Source organism: Talaromyces stipitatus, genomic scaffold (genome assembly GCF_000003125.1).
Source record: "Talaromyces stipitatus ATCC 10500 scf_1105507295527 genomic scaffold, whole genome shotgun sequence".
NCBI classification, from domain to species: Eukaryota; Fungi; Ascomycota; class Eurotiomycetes; order Eurotiales; family Trichocomaceae; genus Talaromyces; species Talaromyces stipitatus.
In genome coordinates, this window is record NW_002990114.1 from 3521527 (window position 1) to 3544632 (window position 23106).

Consider the following 23106-nt stretch of genomic DNA (forward strand, 5'->3'; position numbering starts at 1 on the left):
CAAGATGGGAATATCGACCGCGTAAATAGGTAGTAAAAAGGAAAGGAAAAGAAGAAGGGGAAAAAAAGGTATGATGAACGGGAAAGGAACGACTAGTAAAGAATAATGAAGATATATCCCAGTATTATTGCTGATAGTTATTGTCGATATTTCACTTGGTTTCGAGATTCGGCAAAAATCACAATCTTTGATGCAACCAACTTCCTTTTCCCCCATTCATCGGCTGACCAGCAGGTCCGAGTTGAGTCGGTCGAGAGTGAATGAATGAACCGATTAAAAAATTTTTATCGATTATTGAATTAACGATTAAGAATTGCTGTAGTCCTAATAAAGTGGCCGAGGAAGTGGATGGGATATCTTTCTGGGAGGCGCTGGAAGTGAAGGATTCAATGAAATCAGCCAAGTGGGGTGGTTGCCTTCACTTTTAGGCAGTCAACGCCCATTTTGTTTCTTTCTTTTCCATTGCTTGCTCCCACTCGAATAATCACCGTACTATGTACATACGGTATTACTAGATTACTATATTAGTACACTATTCAAAAAGAAAAAAAAGTGGCACATTCTTTTCTCTCTCTCTCAAATCAGGAAAAATCCCAAGGGTGCACATGACCGATCGGAGAACAGCCTGGGAGCCTTGATTAGTCCTACTCTACTTAGCCAAATTCGATAATCATTTATTCGAAAAGGCGATTGATTTGATCAAAAATTGGGTCATATCAATACATTATTGTACGCCGATTGGCTGTGTTACTATAGTTCTGTTGCCTGCCTTGGTCTATTGAGATACCATATCCAGAGACTACGGACTACGGACTAATAGCATATGCAATACATCACGTTGACTTTAGTAGGCTCGCACAGACTATATATTTACCGTGCAGTATACATAGTGTATGTAGGCAATCAAAAACATTGAAAGTGATTCTGCCTTGTAGCCTAGAGTTAGCTCTTCCTCGCTACCTATGAGAGATGACTTGATTTTGTGCAGGTACACCGGGACGAAATAAGAACGCCTTGATTGCCGAGTTTCGAGGCTGCAAGGAAAAGGTTTCTTATACGATATCATTCATTTATATATATGTATGTTATTGATATCTACTATCTCCCTATTTCCCTCGCATTCCATCCTACCGTTTCGCACAGCATGCTCAGTTCGTCAGCTCATACCAGACTGGTCATTGGGACTTGTCGACTTTAACCAGAGTAGGTAACAACAACCTCGGAAGAACTTGGGGTCGAAGCGGTGGTCAAAACCTGACCATTCTGCTCGATATCAATCAAATCAGCACCGTCAGTGCCGACAGATTCGCCGTTGGAAAGACCAGCTGAGGCAGATGTGAAAGTAACTGTTCCGAAGTTGTCAAGGGTAACCAAGCTACCACCAGACTCAAAATCCTCAACAATCCATTCGGCATTCTGACCACCCAAAGCAGAGGAAGAGTCAGGGGCGGTGAGGTCCTGGTTGACGGTCTGGCCATTGCTCAAATTCTGGATGGTGGCTGTTCCAGAGGTGCTGGAGCTGGACACAACCGAAACAGCAATAACGTCTCCAGCACTGATGTCAATGCCCGAAAAGTCGTAGGCATAATCCGGGAACCATTCATACCAGGCGTCAAAGGAGACGGCACCGCTGGCATCAACACTGAAGTCAACGCCGGTCTGCAGAATGGCGGCGCTGTAGGTGTCACCGTCAATACCAACCCAGGCGGAGGATGAGCCTGCTTGGCCGTTGACGGGCTGAGGGGTTGGGACAGTAAACTGAGCGGACACGGAAGTAAAGGTGGTGCCTGATGGAGGCGAGGTCAACACGGCGCCGGACCAGTTGGAGGAATAGTCAACATTGGTATTGTTGGTTTGCTTGGGGTGCGATAGACGGTTGCGTCCAGCAACACGGGCAGCAAGGCCGTGGCCTAAGGGGCTAGCAAATGCACTTGCTGCAAAGAGGGCAAAGGTAGTAGCAGTGAACTTCATTGTCACGGAGGACGATCTGATGGTGATACTGAAGAGAGTCTGAAAGGCAGATAAGAAAGAGTTGAGGTTGTGATCGATGAGGACAAAGTCAAAGAGGACGGCTTCGACCACTCATTATATACTTCACCTGATCGCTCCAACTCGACAACATGCCGGGATGGGATTTGCAATTCAACGCTAGAAGTGCGAATGGTTACATCGACAGAGGTTTGCCAGCACGTCTTGCAGCCGCTGAATGTGGTAACTTCCAGGCGACTAAGTCATGATGAGGAGTCGTATTGGCTGCCATCTTAGGATTCTCATCACCAATCTTGAACCAGACGCAATTCTCATATCAACACGCCATTTAGATTGATTCTCGAGCCACCTTTTGCGAGTTCATGCACAAACAACCATGAACCTCATCTCATCCAGGTGCGTTGGACAACGGGATAAGATGTCGCATCAGATAGCAGATAACAATGAGGTGACGAATCTGGGGTTGCTTACAACTCAATGCGTACCTCGTAATCTCGACACAAACTCTTATGATAGGTTGTAGTTGTGTGGACAATGTAGAATTCAATATCAGGCGCCAGCCGCGCCACCAATTTCGAGCAGACACCGTCAGATTTCTCGTCAAATCGAGCATTTTATTGGAGAGTCACGATACCATGTATCAATCACCCATCATTTCCACTGATATGTCTAGTCTCGACAAGGAAGGTGATCGGCTAAGAAACAAGCTTAAGCATTGTCAGCACAGGCAGACTATGGTAAATTAGACACTGCTAGGATGGCGCCATTAGTGTTAGTTTCAATCTAGATGTAAGGCTTTTCAGGAGACAATAAAACGATCGACATAAGAAGATGTGCTGGATGTAACGCTTGGTGCAATCATCTGGATATGTTCACGGATGCATGCGGGATTCAGGTCATTCGACCAGAATGTGATATCCAAATCCAAACTGAAGAAAGAGTCATGTGTAGATGAGGGATGTACATAGTCCGTGAGAGCCTTCGATGGAGGTGGCGCCGACTAGCCGGTAGTCGAGGGCGAAGTTAAGCATTTTCAAGAACGCCATACTGTCCGGCAGTCCGGATAATGAAGATTCGAATTCCGAGTCCATGCCATGAAAGACATCAATATGGTTTCAAAAGAAAAGTGGTGAAGGTAGTTAAACAAGAGAAATGCTTGGCTGACAAATCATATCAGAACTCACGTGATTTACACACATTGATTGGACGGTGGCTAGCTCTATCAGCACGTGATGATAACACACCGATCCACTCTAAAAATTTCCAGAAGGAAAAAGTCGAGATGGCTTCGTCCAACAACCTCGAAGGAGACACTCAACCAAGAAACTGAGTGCTGTCAAGCCATCGTTCTTCTAAATTCTAGAGCAGACATGGTTTCTCGCATGACTGGCTAATTTCACTTTTTCCTCCTCTTTTTTACTCATTGATAACCATAGAAGAAGATATTTTACGACTGATATAATCGCCAATATGGCTCCTGAGCCAACCAACACAGACTGGACCGTAGGGTTCGACACTCTCCGGCGAGAAAAGCTCTTCCGAAACCCTCCCAAAGACCGATCGGCTTATCCTATGCTACAGGCGGCCATTCGACCTCATATCGACTCATTCAATGCGCTCTTTGGAGAAAGCAAGATCATGGAGCACGCATTGGAAGACATGGGAATCAAAGTCTTCCTCGATGGAGATGCGGAAACGCCAGAACAACGAAGTGCTCGAAAGGCTAGAGGCGAAGCACCGCCCGTACGCAATCGTCTTAGTTTGCGCATCACGGAGCTTTTCTTAGACAAGGCCGTTCTACCGCCCACCAATAAATTCGTCCCTCGTCAGACTACTGCCAACGCTGATTATCGTAATATATATCCTGCAGAATGCAGAGAACGACATGCCACTTACCGAGGACGATTGCGTGCAAGACTTCAGTATCAAGTCAATAATGGAGAATGGCATGAGTCTGTACGAGAATTGGGTCAGGTACCCTTGATGTTAAGGTCCAACAGATGTCATTTAGAATCATTCAGCCCTCAGCAATTGGTGGATCACAAGGAAGAATCTGAGGAATTGGGTGGTTATTTCATCGTCAACGGAAATGAAAAACTGATTCGAATGTTGATCATGCCCAAACGCAACTTTCCCATGGCTATTAACCGACCGTCATTCCAGAAACGTGGTGCCGGCTTTACCACTTTTGGTGTTCAAATTCGATCCGCTCGACCAGATCAAACCACACAAACAAACGTTCTTCATTACCTATCTGATGGAAACGTCACATTCCGATTCTCATGGCGAAAGCAAGAATATCTTGTGCCTGTCATGATGATACTTAAGGCGCTCGTTGAGACTAATGACAGAGAGATCTTTGAAGGCATTGTTGGCAATGCGTCAACAAAGGGACCCGCCAACACTTTCGTCACGGACCGTGTAGAACTGCTTCTCAGAACATTTAAGGGCTACAAGATCTATTCTAGGTCCGATGCCAGAGCGTACCTAGGAAAGAAGTTCCGTCCCGTCTTATTTGCGCCTGCGACCTGGACCCATGAAGAATGCGGTGCTGAATTTCTGCGCAAGATCGTCCTTCCACACCTCGGCAACCAGAATGTCACGACCACACAAGATTACGATAAATTCAAACTGATGCTGTTTATGATCCGGAAGCTTTATGCCTTTGTCGCCGGCGACTGCGCCGCTGATAATCCTGACGCTATCTCCAACCAGGAAGTGATGCTAGGTGGCTACGTTTACGGCATGCTGTTGAAGGAAAGGCTTGAAGAATGGTTGTTAAGTTTTGGGAGACTTGTTCGGGACTGGTCATACAGAGGCGGCAATCTCAAATTTACAGATCCCTCGTTTGAGAAGGATTTTATAGGGAAGGTCATCAAACGCACCAACGAGAACATTGGTGGAGCGTTGGAGTATTTCTTGTCAACGGGTAATTTGGTCAGCCCAACTGGATTGGATATGCAACAAGCTTCTGGTTTCACTGTCGTCGCTGAAAAGATTAATTTCTATCGATTTATTGCTCATTTCCGCATGGTTCACAGAGGTACTTTCTTCGCTCAGCTCAAGACCACGGCGGTGCGTAAATTGTTACCCGAAAGTTGGGGTTTCATGTGTCCTGTCCATACGCCTGATGGTTCTCCCTGTGGATTGCTTAACCATTTGGCTCATAAATGTCTGATTGCTACGAGCGACTTGGACGTCTCACATATTCCTCGTGTCTTGGCGCAACTTGGTATCAAGTCTGAGGCTTCGGCCGAAGTCACCGAGTCTGTTTGTGTGCAGCTGAACGGACGAGTCGTGGGATACTGTTCACCGAAGCAAGCCAAGATGATTCATGACACTTTGCGGTTCTGGAAAGTTGAAGGCAGTCATGACATTCCCAAAGAACTCGAAATAGGCTATGTCCCCACCAGCAACGGTGGCCAATATCCTGGTATCTACATGTCCTCACAGCCAGCACGAATGTACCGTCCCGTTAAGTATTTGGCACTTGATAAACTCGACTACGTGGGTCCATTTGAGCAACCATTTATGGAAATCGCATGCTTGGAAGAGGACATTCGGTCCGGTCTCTCAACACACATCGAGTTTACTCCAACCAACATTCTCTCTATTATTGCCAACATGACGCCATTCTCAGACAACAACCAGTCTCCTCGTAACATGTACCAGTGCCAGATGAGCAAACAGACGATGGGTACTCCGGGAACGTCCTTCGCCTACCGCACAGACAACAAGCTGTACCGATTACAAACCGGTCAGACCCCGATTGTCCGACCACCATTGTACAATGCATATGGCTTGGACAACTTCCCCAACGGTGCAAATGCGGTTGTCGCAATTTTGGCGTACACTGGATATGATATGGACGACGCCATGGTTATCAACAAGTCTTCGCATGAGCGCGGTTTCGGACACGGTACTATCTACAAAACCAAATTCTATAACCTCGACGACAAGGATTCGCGACGAAACAAGTCCAAACGCGAGATCAGCAAGCTTTTCGGATTCGCTCCTGGCTCTGAAATCAAGGCTGAATATCGCGCGACTCTAGATGAGGATGGTCTCCCTCATCCCGGTGCCAAGATCAAAGAAGGTAGCTACGTAGCAGCCTGGTATACCGTCCGATACGATGCTGGTAGTGACTCGTATATCAATGTTGACGGAATCACGCATTTCCTCAAGTACAAAGATGCGGAAGAAGGCTACATTGACACTGTCCGCCTGGTGGGTAACGAGAATGGAAACGAGCCACTACAAGCCATTAGTGTCAAATTCCGTGTTCCGCGTCGTCCTATTATCGGTGACAAGTTTTCGTCTCGACACGGACAAAAGGGTGTGTGTTCGCAGTTGTGGCCTCAGATTGATATGCCATTTTCTGAGAGTGGTATTCAGCCTGATCTCATTATCAATCCTCACGCTTTCCCATCTCGTATGTTCTTTCCTTCCTTCTTGAACAGATTCAAACCATCATGCTAACATAAAATAGGTATGACAATCGCCCAAATCATCGAATCCATGGCCGGAAAAGCCGGCGCTCTCCACGGCCACCCGCAGGACTCAACACCCTTCCAATTCAGCGAGGAAAACACCGCAGCCGACTACTTCGGCCACCAACTACGCAAAGCAGGCTACAACTACCACGGCAACGAGCCCATGTACAGCGGTATCACAGGCAAAGAATTCGCAGCGGACATCTATCTCGGTGTAGTCCACTACCAACGTCTCCGACACATGGTCAACGATAAATTCCAAGTCCGTACCACAGGTCCCGTGAACAGCGTTACCGGTCAACCGGTCAAGGGCCGATCAAAGGGTGGTGGTATCCGTGTCGGAGAGATGGAACGTGACTCTTTACTTGCGCACGGTTGCGCGTTCTTGTTACAGGATCGATTGATGAATTGCTCCGATTCTCAACGGGCATGGATCTGTCGTGACTGCGGCTCTTTTCTTTCCACCCAAGTCGCTGTATCATCAAACTCCTCATCGGGTACTCAGGCCACGGGAGCGTCAGAGGTTAGCAAAGCAGCCCTCGCAGCAGCCGCGAAGGCAACGCCCAACAATCAAACCATTACCGCAAATCTATCACGTATAAGCGCCGTGAATGCCCTCGGTGGCACAAACGGTATTGTGCGTTGTCGTCGTTGCGCGCGTGAAGCCGTCTTTGATGATTCGCGGGCTATGATTTGGGAAGATGGGGATGGTAATCGGTTCGTTGGTGGGGATAATGTTACTGTTGTTGTTGTACCCGGTGTGTTGAGATATTTGGATGTTGAGTTGGCGGCTATGGGGATTAGGTTGAAGTTCAAAGTCGATCATTAGACAGCCCTCCCATCTTAGGTGGTAGACTTGTGAAAAAGTGATTTGTTTGTGGATGCTGCACAATTCTTTTTGAGCAATGGGCGTTTTTATTATTTATCAGTCATTTTTGTGTTGCATACAGCTAGGTGTTTACGCCTTGTATTCAGTCAATTTAAGTCCATGCAGATACATCCTTGAATTAACGTTTAGTTTAGCAGTATCTCAAGTCTCAATTTAGGATATATCTAAAAAGACACTGATAGAAGGAAACCCGAGCACACATGCTCTTGGTAATGAACTGGAAAAATTACACTTCAGCAGTAACATTCGTAAATTCACCCTTCTCCAACTTTGTCTTCCAGAAAATCGGGTCAGTATCACTGAATCCATGGTGAACCCATCCTTCTTCCTTAACGTGGTACAAATTGATGTATCCACCAGAGTATGCGTCACGGTGGGTAGCAGCGAGGATACTTCGTCGACCGAGTTCAAGAGCTTCGTCAGTGGAGAGATCGTATCTGTATTCGGCGTCTAGGACACCGTAGGCGAAAGTCTGACCGGAACCGACACAGAACAGGTTTCCTGCGAGACGGGTGCCGTCTGAATCGATATAATAAAGTGCTGGGCCTTCTTGAGGGGTCATCTAGTGACTATATTAGTATCGATTCTTCTGCTATCTGAGACTTAGGAAACGTACTCCTGCAAGCATAGTACCCATACCCAATCCCATAGACTTGTAAGAGTATGTCAAATTGGCCAAAATCTTTGATGCTGCCGCCACTGTGATTCGTCGCTTATGTCGGAGTTCTGTTCCAAAGTCAGTCAAGATGAATAGCACGGAAAGCACTGATTTGTCATACCATGAAGTGTACATTGCTCGCCCAGATATCTCAACCAGTATTGGCAATCCTATGATCCCATCTTAGTCTCATCACAATAATATAGCGGGAGAGCATCATACAGCTGCAGTACCAGCCATGGTTCCCAACAATCCCGGAACAGGAGCGTCATGATCCTTGTCCAAAGCCAAGTTCAATCGTGACACGGGAATGACCTTCTTAACTGTCTGACTGGCGATCCAGTTACCGGCCGTGGCTCGGGAGTCTGTAGCAACAATCTACCGGCTGAGTTAGTCGTCTATACTGTATGATGGATGAAATGCACACGTACGATTCCGTGCTGAAATCTGAAAGCTAACGTTGTCGTTCCGTGAGCGAGTTTGATAGGTGCACTGGGGTTCGAGTGGTCATCTGTCATAGCACGGAGGAAGGAGGAGGGCTAGATATACATAAAAATTAGCTATCTCTTCCCAATAATCCCAATAAGCAGATGGTAAACAAGAAAATAGATTCGGTGCAGGACTCCTGGCTCATCGGCAGTCGCACCGTCAACCACGCAGAAGAATATTCATTCTTCGATTGAAACACACCTTTGCAACAGGAGGAAGGTCGAATTTCAGTGACAACGGCGGGAGACACTGTGTAAGCTCACGCTGCTCTTCTTCAGAGTACATGGCATCTTGAAACGGCGAGCTGGAGTATTTGGCGACTAGCGTATCCATCTTGAAGTCGTCTAACAAGCGTGGGTCTGTTGAAAATCAACAAATCTAGCAAATTCAAAGTGAACACAGTGAAGAATGAAATAATTATTATACACAAGAGGTACAGTGAACAGATGATGGTTTGCGGTCTTGATGGAAGCTCCTTCTGTAGCTCCGAAGCTTCGCGTCACAGCTGCCTGACTAGTCACGTGAGACCTTACATAATCGCTTCCTATAAAAGTTAGCTAACTACGTTAAGTTAGTGAACATAGCTTACATTACTTAGTTATTTTGAGTCTCGTCCAGAGTTTCAGTTTTCCCAAAAACAATTTTACTGACTTTGACAGCTCTCAAATCATACAGTAAAACACTCTTCATTCGATCAATATAAGCAATAGTGTCATGTCATATCATGTCATGTCATATCATCTGAAAACCACATCAACGCATCACACATCAAGCATTACAAAAAGTAGCCCTATGAACAAACTAAACTATACAGGAATATACAGGAATGAACAAAGAAGCACTACGCTGTTGCAACTGTAGCCGGTTCATTAGCGTCCGTGGCGATAGCCTCCCTGTTTGCGACGCTATCCGACTCACCAACAGCATGAGAAGCGTGGGTTTCCACTGGCTCAACTCCATCTGCAACTGAAGCTGCTTCTTGTGGCTGATTCGCAGTCGCGGCTTCTGGCTTCGGCACCAAACTCTGACCTATTTCATTGGCGTTCGACGTAATGGGGTACATTGAGGGCTCCCACGCGCGCAAATCACCCTCGGCGTCGTTTAGAATATCTCGTGCTGCGGTGCTTTGCTCATAGGGTTTGACGGCGTCTCCAGGGACGATGGGTGTGTCGTCTAGGAGATTGACTAATCGGCGCGCATGTTGAGCGAGGATAATCTGCTTCTCGGCACGCTCGATGACAGCGGCAAGATGGACGTCGAACGCTTCCTTGAGTTTTTGTCGTGTCTATATCATGTCAGTTGACCGAACATCGCAGAATAGGAAACTGGAGAGATGCTTACCACATTCGACAACTGCGCTTCGGCCACCAAATTCTGGGCTTCAGCTCTCACAAGCTCCTGCTCCAACGTAACAATCTTCGTATTCGAAGGATCCTTGTACTTCAGCTTCTGAATCTCGTCGGAAATCTTATTGCGCGAATCTCGCGACGGTTGCACCGAACTCTCTGTGTTACGAATCTGCTTCAAGACACCGCGATACTCTTCCAAATTCTGGGCGAAGATATCCTCTTGCTCTCCAATCTCGGACAACAGCACACCGAGCTTATCCGAAATATCAGAAACACCTTCATCACCTGTCGCCTCGCCCCAGTCGGAGAGCTGGGAAGCAATCGAGACTCGTTCGCGACCGGCGGATTCATAGGCTCCAATGACGGCGTTTTCGTTTTTGATGATTTTGTAGAGTTTCTTGCTGAGTTCGGGCTGCTGATAGCCTCGCAAGGTGGTCATGGAGAAACGATGGCGGTTGGCGGATTTGTCCTGCCTGCCATCTTTTCTGGCGGATCGGATGGAGAGTGAGCGGTTCCTACGGCGGTTGGTTAGTCTCAGCCAATGCTGTGTAGGTGCCAAATGACTTGCATTGCGGTTGTTGTCTGTATATTTTGCTTGGAATATTCGACGGGGGCATAATTATGAACAAAATAGGTTACAGAGGGAATGCAGCAGTTTTAAGAGAAGCCTCGCCGTGACGTTTGCGGCGTGAGGGGCGATCTCGGGTGGAGTTGACGTCACCCGCAGCTTCCTCTTCTTTTTATTTTTACAACTTCACATCAGAAGAACAGTTCGATTTCAAATCTACCAATAACTCCAAATCTGACAAATTCCCAGGGTATCAACCAACTATTCCGTATACCAACCCATCCCGACGCTCAAATGGCAGACAGACAGACGCGAACCCGAGACTCCTCGACCTCTAGCAACACGAAGCGAACTATGCTATGAGCAGAACAAAAAACCCGAACAGATTTCGAAAGCAGGACTCGAAAGAAACACGATCCATCTATGGCCTCCTCTCAATAATTCGCACGCTCGTAGTGCGATATCTATCGCCTCGTCTGCCGCCGTACTCAAGATAATCGGGCACAGATAACCGCACAGATCGCTCGGTCTCATAACGTACAGGTATCACATCGTACGAACGAGTATGGCGCCGTGTTCTAGTGATTGTCGTATATGAAGATCGTGAATTGCGCGATGGAGATGGCGGCGACCGCGTATATACAAAGCAGGATGGTGATCTATATGGATATGAATATGTGGGAGAAGATGAGATTTCCTCGTAGACTCGACGGCGCTGAACGACCCTGATGGATGTTGTTGGCTCGTCGTATTCTTCGTACCAGCACATAGTGACAGATATTTGTTGTGAGAGTATAGAAGTTGTTATATGGGTGGAACAGGGAAGACACTGAGGTAAATGAATCTTATTTATGCTGTTTCCAGGTCGATGAGGGCTATGGTATGTATGGGGCTTCTCCTTCGATTATGCTTGACAAAGAAGTAAATTTGACGTGACTCTCCACCCAAATACAATAGAGAATACATCTCTTTATATACAAGATCACTTTCCCGCGTGATACTTGACTGGATCGGGAGTTTAGCACATGCAAAGAATCTCGCATGACATGCAAGTCGTACCTGACAGTAGAACGACTCAGCCATAATCGAGAACAGCCACACTTTCCCTATAGAAAATGTTGCCGGAGATGTCATAGTCATACTATGATCATGCTGAAAATGGCGTAGTCCGAGTTCGAGGCTGAATTGAGCCAAATCGGGAGGACTGCGCCACGATTCTAGTACCGTGAACTACTTCTAGTCTTTAGGGATTCTTCGTTCAGCCATTATAACGAATAGAACCTATCTAGTCAATCGAATTTAATGAAAACTATCACGATGCAATCGTTATTGACGGAAGTGAGGCCGGAGCCTGCCTCTTGCCTACGAGACAACTCCGCACCACAAGTCTTTCTTTTTCTTCTTCCTTTATTTCCTCAATAACAGATGCCTGTGTGAAAGCAACTACTGGCATTTAATATGGATTCTTTCAGGCAGTCATCGTCTATGGCAACTTCCAGCTGATTTCTGATTGGAATCATCAAGTCTATGCCAAACTTCACCTGTCTCTGAGCCCTCATTAACGCTTCCTCGCGTTTCAACTCGATCTTTATGACGCTGCCTCCACAAGTCTTTCAGGCTGTCTTACAGTCGACGCCGCGCTCCGTCGAGGTTCTCATACGAATCGTACTGGTTGTACGCGTTTCACCAAGTCAGTCCATTGATTTGAACGATGTTACCAGATATATGCTTAGAGAAAACGCTTTTGTTCCTTTACCCTCTGCATTTTCTAATATCGGGCAAGAGTCGAAATTATATCTACTGGTACGCGAGATGGTGGAATTGGGCATAATATCCATGGTCTATCACATGCTTGCTTGGTGTTTCACATCACGGAAAATGTGAAGCCTCCCAGAACACCCTGGGTGGATGACAGTGACCCTGAGGATGATCCTATATTCGACCTCTTACCACATCAGTCACGAGGCGAGCAAGGCCAGCTGCTCCACGAACCTCCCACATTTGCAGAAGATGGAAAGGGATTCGAAGTCCGTACATTTACAGAGGAACAAAAATTGATTAGACTCATGTGGAAACTAGAGGCATACTCTGCACTAAGTACAGCTTCTAGGGTGAGAAAATTGTCTCATTGGCCAGAAATCATCTCGACCATTTGAACGTCTATAAGTGGAAGTGTTTCACAGGGCTTTGGAACGGTAAGGTGCCCACTTGGGATATCTCATGCGAGGAAGCGCGTCGAAGGCGTGCTCTATTATCTCAGGTGGGTTTCCGATGACTTAAAACTGGCAATAGATAAGCTTGTGTTACAGAGAAAGGAAGACCCAGAGGTATTAATGCTCGTCTTTAAAGATATGCCCGTGAGCATACGCAATAGGGGCTGGCATGCACCTTGTCCACCGAAATCAAACCCGTCGCTTGTTTTGGCCAGGAGAACATAGCTGTGGATGAGCTTATCGAAGCACCCCCTGGGGTTGGAGACGTTACAACGAAATCGGGTTCGATCCAAGACGTCGGGGCCCATGTTTGCGATGCGGAGACTTACTTTGGGAGATTGAACGAATGGATAATATAATGTTACACGGATCTCAACTACGTATTTATATCTGTAAGATGCGTGACATTGACACCTGAGTTTTTCACATTTTCTGTGAAGGGGCTAGAGCGAGAAAGCGTGGACATTGAGGATAATTAAGTTGGCGTCCAGTAAGATAAGCTTGGCCATAGAAAGCTTTCTGTATCCGTGAGATATCATTCTTGAGATCAAACTCTGCACTACCTAGAAACTAGGCGCCTATGTAGGTATATATATTATATGCCAGCTAGCTGTGTACCACGGTCTATGCCTAGCTGTGCCGTAGTACACAATCTCCAAAAGACTTAGCCTAGAGCATATACCTGAAATCCTCTCCATAATTCTCCTCCGCCACGACAAAGTCCGCCTTCTGGTTCGCCTGACGCTCCTGTTTAGTACCGTACTGCCTATCCAACTTCTGATTCTCATACGCCAGCAAAGTCCGCAGACACAGACATAGGAACAAATTGAAAAACATGAATGCAGCACAGATCCATAATCCGCGCGCATAACGGGGCGAATCCGTTGAAGGGAAGGAGTTTGTGCCTAGGAACGGACCGCATTGGCCGATGAGGTTGAGCATGACCATTGCCATGCCGCGGCGGGTATCTGAGCCTTGGTTGTCTTACCACTCAATTAGAATCGTATATTAGAAAAAACCGAGGGTTAGAGGGGGGAACTTACTCAAAACCCAAGACAGAATATTACCGATGGCAGGAAAGACTCCACTAGCAGCAAGGAACACGCCGAAATAGCGTACACCAACAGGTTCGGCTGCAGCCACAATCACGTATCCCACTGCACCGATTGTTGACAGGACCGCAATCACGAGACCCCTCTGTTCCAGTCGGTCTGCAACCCAGGTTGAGAAGATGGTGACAAGGAACGCTAGGAAGAATGGTGGGGCTTCGAGACCCTGCGCGTTGACGGACGAGTAGCCCATGTCTTCGAGGATGGTGGGGAGGAAGACAGGTAGAGACGAGTAGCTCACGTTGCAGCTGAAGTACATGAGCTAGACGGCAGTCAGCTTTTTGCTTTGACTCTTCATGAAAGTGTGAGGTAAGGCAGTGGGAAGACCTACAGCTGTAAACCAAGGTTTAGGATCGAGCAAAGTGAGTCCGATATCCTTCCAATCAATCTTATGAGTCGTGACCTCCTCGCCGCTCCGTCTCAAACTTCTCGCTTTGGCAACAGCCCTCTCTTCCTCTGTAAGAAACTTGGCTTCTCCAGGTGAATCCGGTAATAAGAAATACGCAAAAGGCACAAAGAGTATAGTCGGGAGACCTTCAACCAAAAACAAAAGCCTCCAGTTCGCGATATGCGGATGTCCCGATGTAATTCCATACGCCAAAGCACCGGCAAATGTCGCCGCGAGAGGGGCGCAAGAAAGGAAAAGACCGCATCGGAAACCAAGTTCGCGGCGACTGTAGAAAAAGGAAAGTAAATAGGGAATACCAGGCCCAAAGCCGGCTTCTGCTGCTCCTAGGAGGAATCGGCAGGCCATCATTCCGCCCCAACTTGTGGTTGCTGATTGGCATGTTGCGATGACTCCCCTTGTTCCAGTTAGTTTTGTTTCTTTTATAGCCAGGGACTTAGATTATCCATACCATGCGAGCATGGTAAATGCAGCCCATTGGTGCGGTTTGAGGACTTTCCACATCAAAGCTTGAAACTCAAACAGGGTGTAGGAAATATAGAAAATGGTCAGAAGCCACGCGTATTTCCCGCCATCTAGATGTAAATCCTTCTTCATTCCGGCAATTTGGGCATTGCTATTCATTATTCTCGGTTAGCTCTTTCTGGTTCGAGGATCTCGATAGCGAAGTGATTCCATACCCGATATTGCTGCGATCTAAATACGATAGCAAAACTATGCCGTCGTCTTGGTCAGTTGAAATATACAATTAGAAAGCAAGGATATACATACACATAAATCCTGTAAGCACAGGAAGTCGACGATCCAGTTTCCGAACGACACGCTTCTCGATAACTGGGTCAATGGCAGGCGCGATAGGACCGAGTTCCGCATCGTGCTCAATCTGCATGTCCTCAGGTTTCTCAGCGTCCGGGTAAGAAGTAGTCACTTCTTCGATGTTATTGTGTTCTCCAGCGGTCGCCATTGTGTTGTTTTGATCTTTGCTAGAATCCGTGGACAGGTGCAAAAAGAATGCTGATCGGGAAGAATCCGGGGTGCGGAGCCCGGGGTAATAATGAGCCCTTATATACGCCTAAGAAACCCCAAGAATGCTTACCCCAGAACAAGCATCAACTCACCCAACCCACACTCGGGACTTTCAGGAAGATTGTTTCTTTGTCTCCAACCTCGTGGCTTGATCCATGTGGGAACGAAAGCAGAACTAAACATGTCCGGTCCTTATTGTACACGCCGGACCACTCGTTTGACGTCAAGATCACACAAGGAAATAGATGGCACGCTATCTCCGAGCTTGTAATTGGGCCATATTTCGTGGGGGTGCGCAAGAAATGCAGGAAAACTGAGCCGGTGAGTAGGCCGAATTATGTGGAGGAGTCACACGTCTTCTCCATAAGATGCTTCATTCTGCAGATGGATTGGATTCATTGGATTGGAGATGTGAACCCTGTTCCCGGCTTGCATCGATCGTTTGCCGCGTTGAGCGGTGGGCAAAACACTCTTCCATCTCGGCTCAAAGCAATTCAGATTCCAAGCGTCAATTTTGAATTTTTGAATTCATGCTAATCTCTATCCTGGGGAGCTTGGCATCTTCTTATGAACTCTAAACACCCGAGAAATCTGATGCTTTTCCTTGTTTAAGCTAAATCCGACGTCCGGAGGTTACATTCTGTCAGCCTTCATACCCCGCAAAGTCTGGGGAAATTCTCGTGGGATTTGTATGGTCTGATCCCTGTTCGTACACGATCCATTGGACGGATTCATATAAGCGGACGGATTTGAGACTCGTAGGATTTAGCTTATCTACTCGTTGACCAATCGGACCAGGAGAGTCCTTTATCCTGTGTTGGTTATTTCCGAATGCTTCAAATCCGATTACTGGAACGAAGTACATCCGGAAGAAATAACTTGTATACAGACCGCTTTGTTTCTCATCCCTAGCACAAACAGTGAGCGATTGTCGGACAAATTGGATATGAGCTAGAAAACAAATAGAAGTTCATAGGTAAACGTTAATAGGTGGAAAGAGTGGATTACCTTATCTTTGCAGGGACCTAGACTTCTAGCTACATTAGTGGTCTTGTAGCAATGCTGGAACAGAATCCTCACAACAACCTCAACGGCAATCGTTACAATGCGAACACGAATACCCTCTCGCTTTCCTGTGCCCATCATTCAATTCGCGGAACGAAATGATATTCCAGAATTGGTGCGTGTTTGGCTTGCGGCCGAAAGAACCAATCTTCTCATGTTCTACCACTTTCCCACAGAAGAGAGCAGATCCGAATATGCTGAGCAAGCAATCAAAGTATTAGACGAGAACTTTGATGACCCGCACCTTCTCCTCTTGAAAGCTGTGGATCCAGATACAAGCCGGATCACGGCCATGGCTGTTTGGCAAAAGAGGGGTTACGGACAGCCCAGTGCGCAGTCGGAGGATATATTCGCTGGTGCTGGAGGTCTTCTATTCAATAGGATGACAAACAATAGTAGTGGACGTATGACTCTAGATTCCGATCAAATACCCCTGGAACGCTATATCGACACCCAATTCAAGCGATTCCTGGCTTCGTGGGCTCAGAACTCAAAACATCTCTACCTCGCGCTTCTCATGACCGATCCTAACTTCCAACGAAGAGGTATCGGGACGGCGATGCTGGAATGGGGTCATAAGCATGCGGATGAGGCTGGCATACCGGCGTTTCTGATTGCTTCCCCAGTTGGGCACCCCTTATATCAGCATGTGGGCTGGAAGGACGTCGATACACCTCTGCAGATTGACTTGTCACAGTGGGCAGCAGGTGCTCAGGGAGGCGATATGGGCTGGGGAGTGTACAAGTATTACTATATGTTGCGCATGGCAAAAACGGCTGCCATGCCAGAGTGAATTCTTGGAATTGATAGAGGTCGTAGAAATAAGATTGAGTCACCTGAAAGTCAAATTGATACTTTACTGCCTCAGGCATCAACAACTGTTTGCAGCCTGAGGCAGAAGTGCACATGTGGTCTCTGTGCCCTTCCCGGCTCCCGCATATCGACTTTTTGAGCGACTTCCATCTCCGCGTCGCGTCAAGAACATTATCACATGTAGCTTGTCCACTCACTTCATTTACCACTGTCACCTGAATCTCTTCGAAGAATTAATTTGAAAATTATCGCGATTCTTCTTGGCTATTCTCATACCGGAATTGGTCACATCTATTGCTCAACATGCAGGATCCGGCGGGTGGACTCCCGGGCCAGTTGGTGAGCTTTTTGATTCCATCAACATATCAATATATTGCTGATTATTTGACTCAATTATAGGTGCCACATATGCACTTGGTCTCAAGAAACAGATATCCAGCAATGACAGCCTTGCCGACCGAAACTGTCCTTGACTATCTGTTGGCTGCACCCAAGGTCGTGCGCGATATGTACCCTATGGCATGGACCTTTCTGGATGGACCCCAAGATGGAACTACATTACTTACATGGCAGCCCCTTGCCAATTTGGGGACTACTTTTGCTAGTGATGGATATGTTTGGGCCGATGCAGAACAAGCTTTCACTTTCGAAACCCGTGGCTACGTACGTAATATCAACACTCTACATCCGAGTCTAATGCTAATGAGTAGGTTCGATTTAGACGATAGAAATGTGGGTTCAGCGAAGTGGCTATCATCCTCCCCAGGAAACCGTTGCCAGCCACTCACGCCGTCGTTATCGTCTCGTCCCTTCTAAGGTCCCTTCGAATGCGCCAAGTCCCGATCCTTCGCTATGGATCGTCCATTACGCGCGTGCCTCTCAGAACGATATGATTCCAGCTCAACGTATCCCGATCACCCCCCAAGTGCAGACGACGCTTGCCCAGCGACGATTTTTGCAGACCCAGGGCCAGCTAGTTCGCAAGGAGTTCATGTTGCACGATCGCAACAGCTGGCCCACAATCACTTTCCCAGCACAGATGGGCGCACAGGGATTCGCGCAGCCACAAGCCTATTATGCAAATGCTGGCCGCCAACCACCGCCGGGTGCTTATTATCCTCCTCCACAACCTGGTATGCCTGCCGGACAGGTACCGGTAAAAGCCCCTCGCGGTCACCGTACGTCTGCAGGCTCAGTTGCTGGTGCGGCAGCGGAATTCTCGATGGAAGATGAAGACGCTTCTACGGGCGATATACTTGACGTGATCACTCCGCGAGAGATAAGCAAGATGCGTTACCAGCAGCATCATGAATGGATAGAGGAAGTTTTTGCTTCACCTTATACTATCAAACAAATTACACCTGTTGATCTTGGACTTGGCCGCAAAGGAGAACTCGAATCGTTGACGAGTGGTTTTTTTGAGGCTCCTGTGACTTCCACTCACCCTAAAGATGGCCCCAACACCGCTTTAAAGGAGGGTAAAATGGAGCCGGAGAAAGCAGAAGAGTTCGCCGATCGCGTCGCTAAGAAAGTCTCTGATATGACAGCTGAAATTGAGAAATTGAAACGACGCCATGAACGAAGGATGCAGAAGATCGGCCGAGTGTCAGTATTGAAGGACGCTGAACAACGTCTTCGTGAGGCCGGGGCCAATCCTTCCGAGACTGGACGAGAAGTCTGGAGATTAGAAGGCCGTATCGATACCTCCACCGAGGAGGAGGTTCCTACTGAAAGCCCTCTCGAGGATATCTCAGTTCGAGTGCCACAGTATCGAGTAGATGAGGTGGTCAAAGATTTGGAAAAGGCCTACGGTAAAACGATCGTTCCCGATCCGAGCATTACTTGTGTGGAAAAGGGTGGTCTGTTGGAACGCATCGAAGCTTCGCCAGCACCTGAAGATATTACTGGTGCGGATACGGATATGTTGATGGAAACCAGTATTCTAGATCAATTTGTTGCATCGTCTACGTCTCCACCCGGTCAAGGAAGTCAACAGGCGGCGGTCTCTACAGCAGTCCCCGCTACACAACCTACAGGAGATGGTGACGTTGAGATGGGAGGCGCAACGAATGCATTGACACAATCAGGTACTGCTGCCGGCGAAACTGGAGATTGGGTAGTGGTAGAGAACGAGAATAGCGGGAACGTCCCATCAGTTACCGCCGACAAGCCTATCACAAACAATGCACCCACCGGTGGTGAAACTTCAGGTGTGGAAACGAGTAATTTCGATGATGCCGCCAACTTCACAAACCTGGATTCAGCGGGCGATGCGCTCGCCGCGTATGATGATCAGCACGACGGGTTAGACCTTCCGGATCTCGAAAATTCGGCTTTTGGAGACGCTTTCCACGCATCGGATCATGAGATGGGACATCATCCAGATGATGACGAGATGTCATAGGCTGTGTAACATTTCTTTCTTTTCTTCTGACCTGGGTCTGTAGGGATTGTAATTATCGGCGCGAGGATTTAGGGTTTTCTTTCTATTCTTCTGGGTCGGGAGTCGATTGATTTCGATGGTTAGATGATGTGTACTATGCTTAGTATACTAGCTAGGCTAGATGGCTATAATCCTGTTCAAAGACAGAATCTAGTTGTAACATTGTGAGGGTAATGATTGCAGCTGTACTCTAAACATCCCTGTTGTCTCAGTTTTGAACTTGAAGGACTCTCTTATTGAAATGGGTGGGCTTTGACCTCGAGTGCCCTAAACCCTAAATTGGATGACAGCAGAGCAACGTTGGAAACTACCAATTACTCGGAAGATCGCCCAAAGAATTAAGGCATTCATAGGAACAACAAACTCGCATAGGGGATCCGTTATCTGGTCGCTTCACACTTTTGATGCAAGCAATGGAGTTGACTTGCATCACCCCGTCGACGCACTACACCGTACATAGTAATAAGTCCTGCAAACGACGGACTGATCTCTTCGGTGTTCGGAAGCCGGTCGTCTTTTTGCTTTTTCTCCGTGCATGCTGCCAACTAGTTGTAACGGTCGGGTTGTATGAAGAATATGACATGCATAGCATGGCATCCAATGTCCAGTCATGAATGAAGCTTTTCCGGAGACCCTGTTTATTAAAATGCGACCTCTATGAGACCTTTACTTTGTTTGTCTCTAATCCGTTCTTCCTCCGAATATCACCTACCTGCTACCTAGCCAGGACTAATCGCAATTAGCGAATGAGAAGTTGTGAATATGACCAGGAAGCGGAATGATGATAGGAGTGAGAACTAAGAAAAGATTTGTAAACAGTCGTACAGGGTTGGACGGATCTTCGTATTGTCTTTTCTGCATGCATCTCGGTCTTGTCCGACTGGCAGTTACTATCTCGACGAGTTCAAGATGTTTGCGTCAGCTGCTTGTTCGAGTGTGCTGGCCTGACTTTCGCCCTTTTTTTTTGTTGAATGAGCAGGTCACTCTCTCCTGGTAACGGGAGTAGACACTATATTTGAGTCCTGGGTTATCTAGTCTCGAACCTTTGAACCTTGTCAATTAGTGTATGAGCAGCCGAAGAGAACGGATGATCGCACATGGATGGGTGACAGGTTGAAGTAGCACATAATGTCACACGATATCATCACTTGCTGTATGCAGAGCGTATCCGATTCGAATACACGGCCAAATGGTTCGGAAGAATGTAATATATATTCATTCCAATTGGTCAAATTCATTTAGTCTCCGTCTTCTGTAGTAGCCTGAATGAGCTTAGACCCCGGTATTAGACCGTTACGTTTCTTCAGGACCAGTGAGCCAATCAAAATAATCGAATATGTACGAGAGAGACGGACTATATTCTAAAGTAGTCTAGTGCATTACCGGGCGATACAGAGGTATGTAAGAATGATCAGCATCCTTGGTAGTTTGAGCTTCACTCTTTCATCCTCTCTTTTTTCTTTCTTGTTTTTTTTGTTCTTTGGTCTCGTCTTTATCTTTATTATTTGTCTAAATAGAATTATATAACTCACTATCTGCTTCGGCTTCGGACTTTCACGATAATGAGAATGTGAATTATATATTGGATAACAGGAATTCCCGCAAGACATCGAATAATGAACCCTGAGCACAGTGATTCGGACAGCGGCTCGATTTTCACTGTAAAGACCAACACCACAGCTCCGACTGAGTGGACCTCGGAGGAAGGCATTGATCCTCACGATGAAAGCGATGTCATGTCGGTGTTGGAGAGTTTGTATGTCCACCGGCTCGGTTGCAACCTCTTAGTTATGGAAACAAAGAATCAAGTGGTTTATTTACACGATGACACAGATATGGCGGTGACTCGACATATTCCTTATCATCTAGCGTTTTGAATTACCACTTTGAAGTATGCGAGTCAGTTGCCATTTGTTTTTTGATCTTTCTAATTTTTATCTGCAGAATGGTCGACGATATCATGCCTATCACGAAGGAAAATATATCATGGTACGGACAATATAGAGTTCGAATCAGGGGATAATATTGACGAATGCCTCCAGCCAAATGATGACCAGGAACAGAATAAATTGATGCTGGTAAGGTTGAAGCTTTGCGCTTATCTCGGGATGGACCCATTACTAAACTCTAATTTAGATGCATCTGTGCTATGCGCTGGTCTTTGATGGCAGACTGCATTTATCGCCTATATCAACCAATCCGCAGAATGTGTTGGATATTGGTACGGGGAGAGGAGATTGGGCTATTGATTTTGCTGAGTATGTGACGACCTTTTCCTTATTTATCAACCGTAACTCATATATTGTTTATAGAGCGTATCCATCTGCGCGGGTTATTGGCACGGATCTCAGTCCAATTCAGCCTTTATGGTAGGGGTCCACTCATATTGCTCATGCACGAATCTTCGAATAGTGCGCAAACGTGCTGCTAAAGAAATGTCTGTCCACAATAGGGTTCCCCCAAATTGTACTTTCGAAATCGACGATGCAGAAGACGAATGGCTTTACACTCAACAATTTGACTTGATTCATACCCGAACGATATGTGGTGCCATCCGGGATTGGCCACGATTTCACAGACAGGCCTTTGATCATGTCAAACCGGGCGGTTGGTTCGAGATGCAGGAGAATGACGCATGGTTTCAGCGCGACGACGGCTCATGTCCCGAATGGACCCAGATGTTTTTGGAGAAGTTGGACGAAGCTAGTATTTTAAGTGGGAGGCGGCTTAATGTTGCCAGAGATCAGAAACAGTATATGATTGATGCCGGGTTCATTAATGTGCATGACGTGATTTTTAGGGTTGGTTACTCCTTTTATTCGGGTTCTCGTGATATGGTATATGCTGACAGGATGCAGCTACCACTGAGCCCGTGGCATAGCGATCCACGCATGAAAGAAATCGGCCGATTACGTGGGTTGGCGATGAACGAAGGAGTCGAAGGTTACAGTCTCGCATTATATACACGATTCCTGGGCTGGAGTCCAAACGAGGTACGAATCTTGCTGGCCAAGGTGCGCTCTGAATTCAACGATGTACGAAATCAAATGTACATTGCTGTGTAAGTTGCACTTCTACGACGGTTTCAACCTTCCGGCACCTGACTGACCCAATCTTATGAAATAGACATGTCGTATATGGCCAGAAACCGGAAGAAGTGGCCTAACATTGATTTGAAATCGTGTACTTCACCTAGGCTATAGATGTATTCCCAAATCGACCCCGTACCGTGGACCTTGTGGTGTTTTTGGTCTTTGCGTCTTTGCTCTCTTTTGACTGATATGTACATTGGCGTGCTCGATACCCTTCCTTCATAGTTTGATTCTTGCTCCTTGACAAATTCTATATATTTTTTTCCCCTCTGAGCCACTTACGTATCTCATTATAGGATTCATCTCATGATTCTCGGCCAACTCAAGTGGCAGTCGATCTACGAAGCTAAGCTGGATTTCCACATGTCCGTGCTATGTGAGTGGCCAGACCCCGTAAATATCTAGGGTAAGCTTTCTAAATTGAGTGGTACGGGACGGGTGGCGGCATGATCCGGCCGTCAATCATTCGTTTGACGTGGCTATTCTAGCCGAAGCTGCTCAATA

At 46.9% G+C, this 23106-nt stretch overlaps 8 protein-coding genes across 8 annotated transcripts, besides 1 other annotated feature; 4 read left to right on the top strand and 4 right to left on the bottom strand.

Annotated features, from left to right (window-relative positions):
- Window positions 1-1194: 1194 nt before the first annotated feature.
- TSTA_093240 (aspergillopepsin-2 precursor, putative) lies at window positions 1195-2260 on the bottom strand (the record flags this gene model as incomplete). The annotated part of the gene is made up of 2 exons (XM_002478996.1): window positions 1195-2072; window positions 2191-2260. The coding sequence occupies 2 exons, from the start codon at window positions 2258-2260 to the stop codon at window positions 1195-1197; spliced, it is 948 nt and encodes a 315-aa protein (XP_002479041.1).
- A 1199-nt stretch (window positions 2261-3459) lies between these two features.
- TSTA_093250 (DNA-directed RNA polymerase I subunit beta (Rpa2), putative) lies at window positions 3460-7311 on the top strand (the record flags this gene model as incomplete). Its single annotated transcript, XM_002478997.1, has 2 exons — window positions 3460-6421; window positions 6479-7311. The coding sequence occupies 2 exons, from the start codon at window positions 3460-3462 to the stop codon at window positions 7309-7311; spliced, it is 3795 nt and encodes a 1264-aa protein (XP_002479042.1).
- A 286-nt stretch (window positions 7312-7597) lies between these two features.
- On the bottom strand, window positions 7598-8851 carry TSTA_093260 (proteasome component Pre2, putative; the record flags this gene model as incomplete). Its single annotated transcript, XM_002478998.1, has 6 exons — window positions 7598-7933; window positions 7988-8097; window positions 8151-8199; window positions 8252-8407; window positions 8461-8568; window positions 8720-8851. The coding sequence occupies 6 exons, from the start codon at window positions 8849-8851 to the stop codon at window positions 7598-7600; spliced, it is 891 nt and encodes a 296-aa protein (XP_002479043.1).
- A 377-nt stretch (window positions 8852-9228) lies between these two features.
- Window positions 9229-9259: a microsatellite.
- A 100-nt stretch (window positions 9260-9359) lies between these two features.
- Window positions 9360-10306, bottom strand: TSTA_093270 (uncharacterized protein; the record flags this gene model as incomplete). Its single annotated transcript, XM_002478999.1, has 2 exons — window positions 9360-9803; window positions 9860-10306. 2 exons carry the CDS (start codon window positions 10304-10306, stop codon window positions 9360-9362), a joined length of 891 nt encoding a protein of 296 aa, XP_002479044.1.
- A 3011-nt stretch (window positions 10307-13317) lies between these two features.
- Window positions 13318-15127, bottom strand: TSTA_093280 (MFS transporter, putative; the record flags this gene model as incomplete). The annotated part of the gene is made up of 6 exons (XM_002479000.1): window positions 13318-13631; window positions 13692-14019; window positions 14089-14560; window positions 14615-14779; window positions 14844-14877; window positions 14935-15127. 6 exons carry the CDS (start codon window positions 15125-15127, stop codon window positions 13318-13320), a joined length of 1506 nt encoding a protein of 501 aa, XP_002479045.1.
- A 1167-nt stretch (window positions 15128-16294) lies between these two features.
- TSTA_093290 (uncharacterized protein) lies at window positions 16295-17047 on the top strand (the record flags this gene model as incomplete). The annotated part of the gene is made up of 2 exons (XM_002479001.1): window positions 16295-16619; window positions 16671-17047. 2 exons carry the CDS (start codon window positions 16295-16297, stop codon window positions 17045-17047), a joined length of 702 nt encoding a protein of 233 aa, XP_002479046.1.
- Window positions 17048-17370: 323 nt separating this feature from the next.
- Window positions 17371-19471, top strand: TSTA_093300 (uncharacterized protein; the record flags this gene model as incomplete). Its single annotated transcript, XM_002479002.1, has 3 exons — window positions 17371-17406; window positions 17467-17730; window positions 17789-19471. The coding sequence occupies 3 exons, from the start codon at window positions 17371-17373 to the stop codon at window positions 19469-19471; spliced, it is 1983 nt and encodes a 660-aa protein (XP_002479047.1).
- A 1655-nt stretch (window positions 19472-21126) lies between these two features.
- On the top strand, window positions 21127-22676 carry TSTA_093310 (uncharacterized protein; the record flags this gene model as incomplete). The annotated part of the gene is made up of 9 exons (XM_002479003.1): window positions 21127-21266; window positions 21344-21401; window positions 21455-21499; window positions 21553-21588; window positions 21647-21768; window positions 21823-21879; window positions 21963-22311; window positions 22369-22571; window positions 22637-22676. 9 exons carry the CDS (start codon window positions 21127-21129, stop codon window positions 22674-22676), a joined length of 1050 nt encoding a protein of 349 aa, XP_002479048.1.
- Between the last annotated feature and the right edge of the window lie 430 nt (window positions 22677-23106).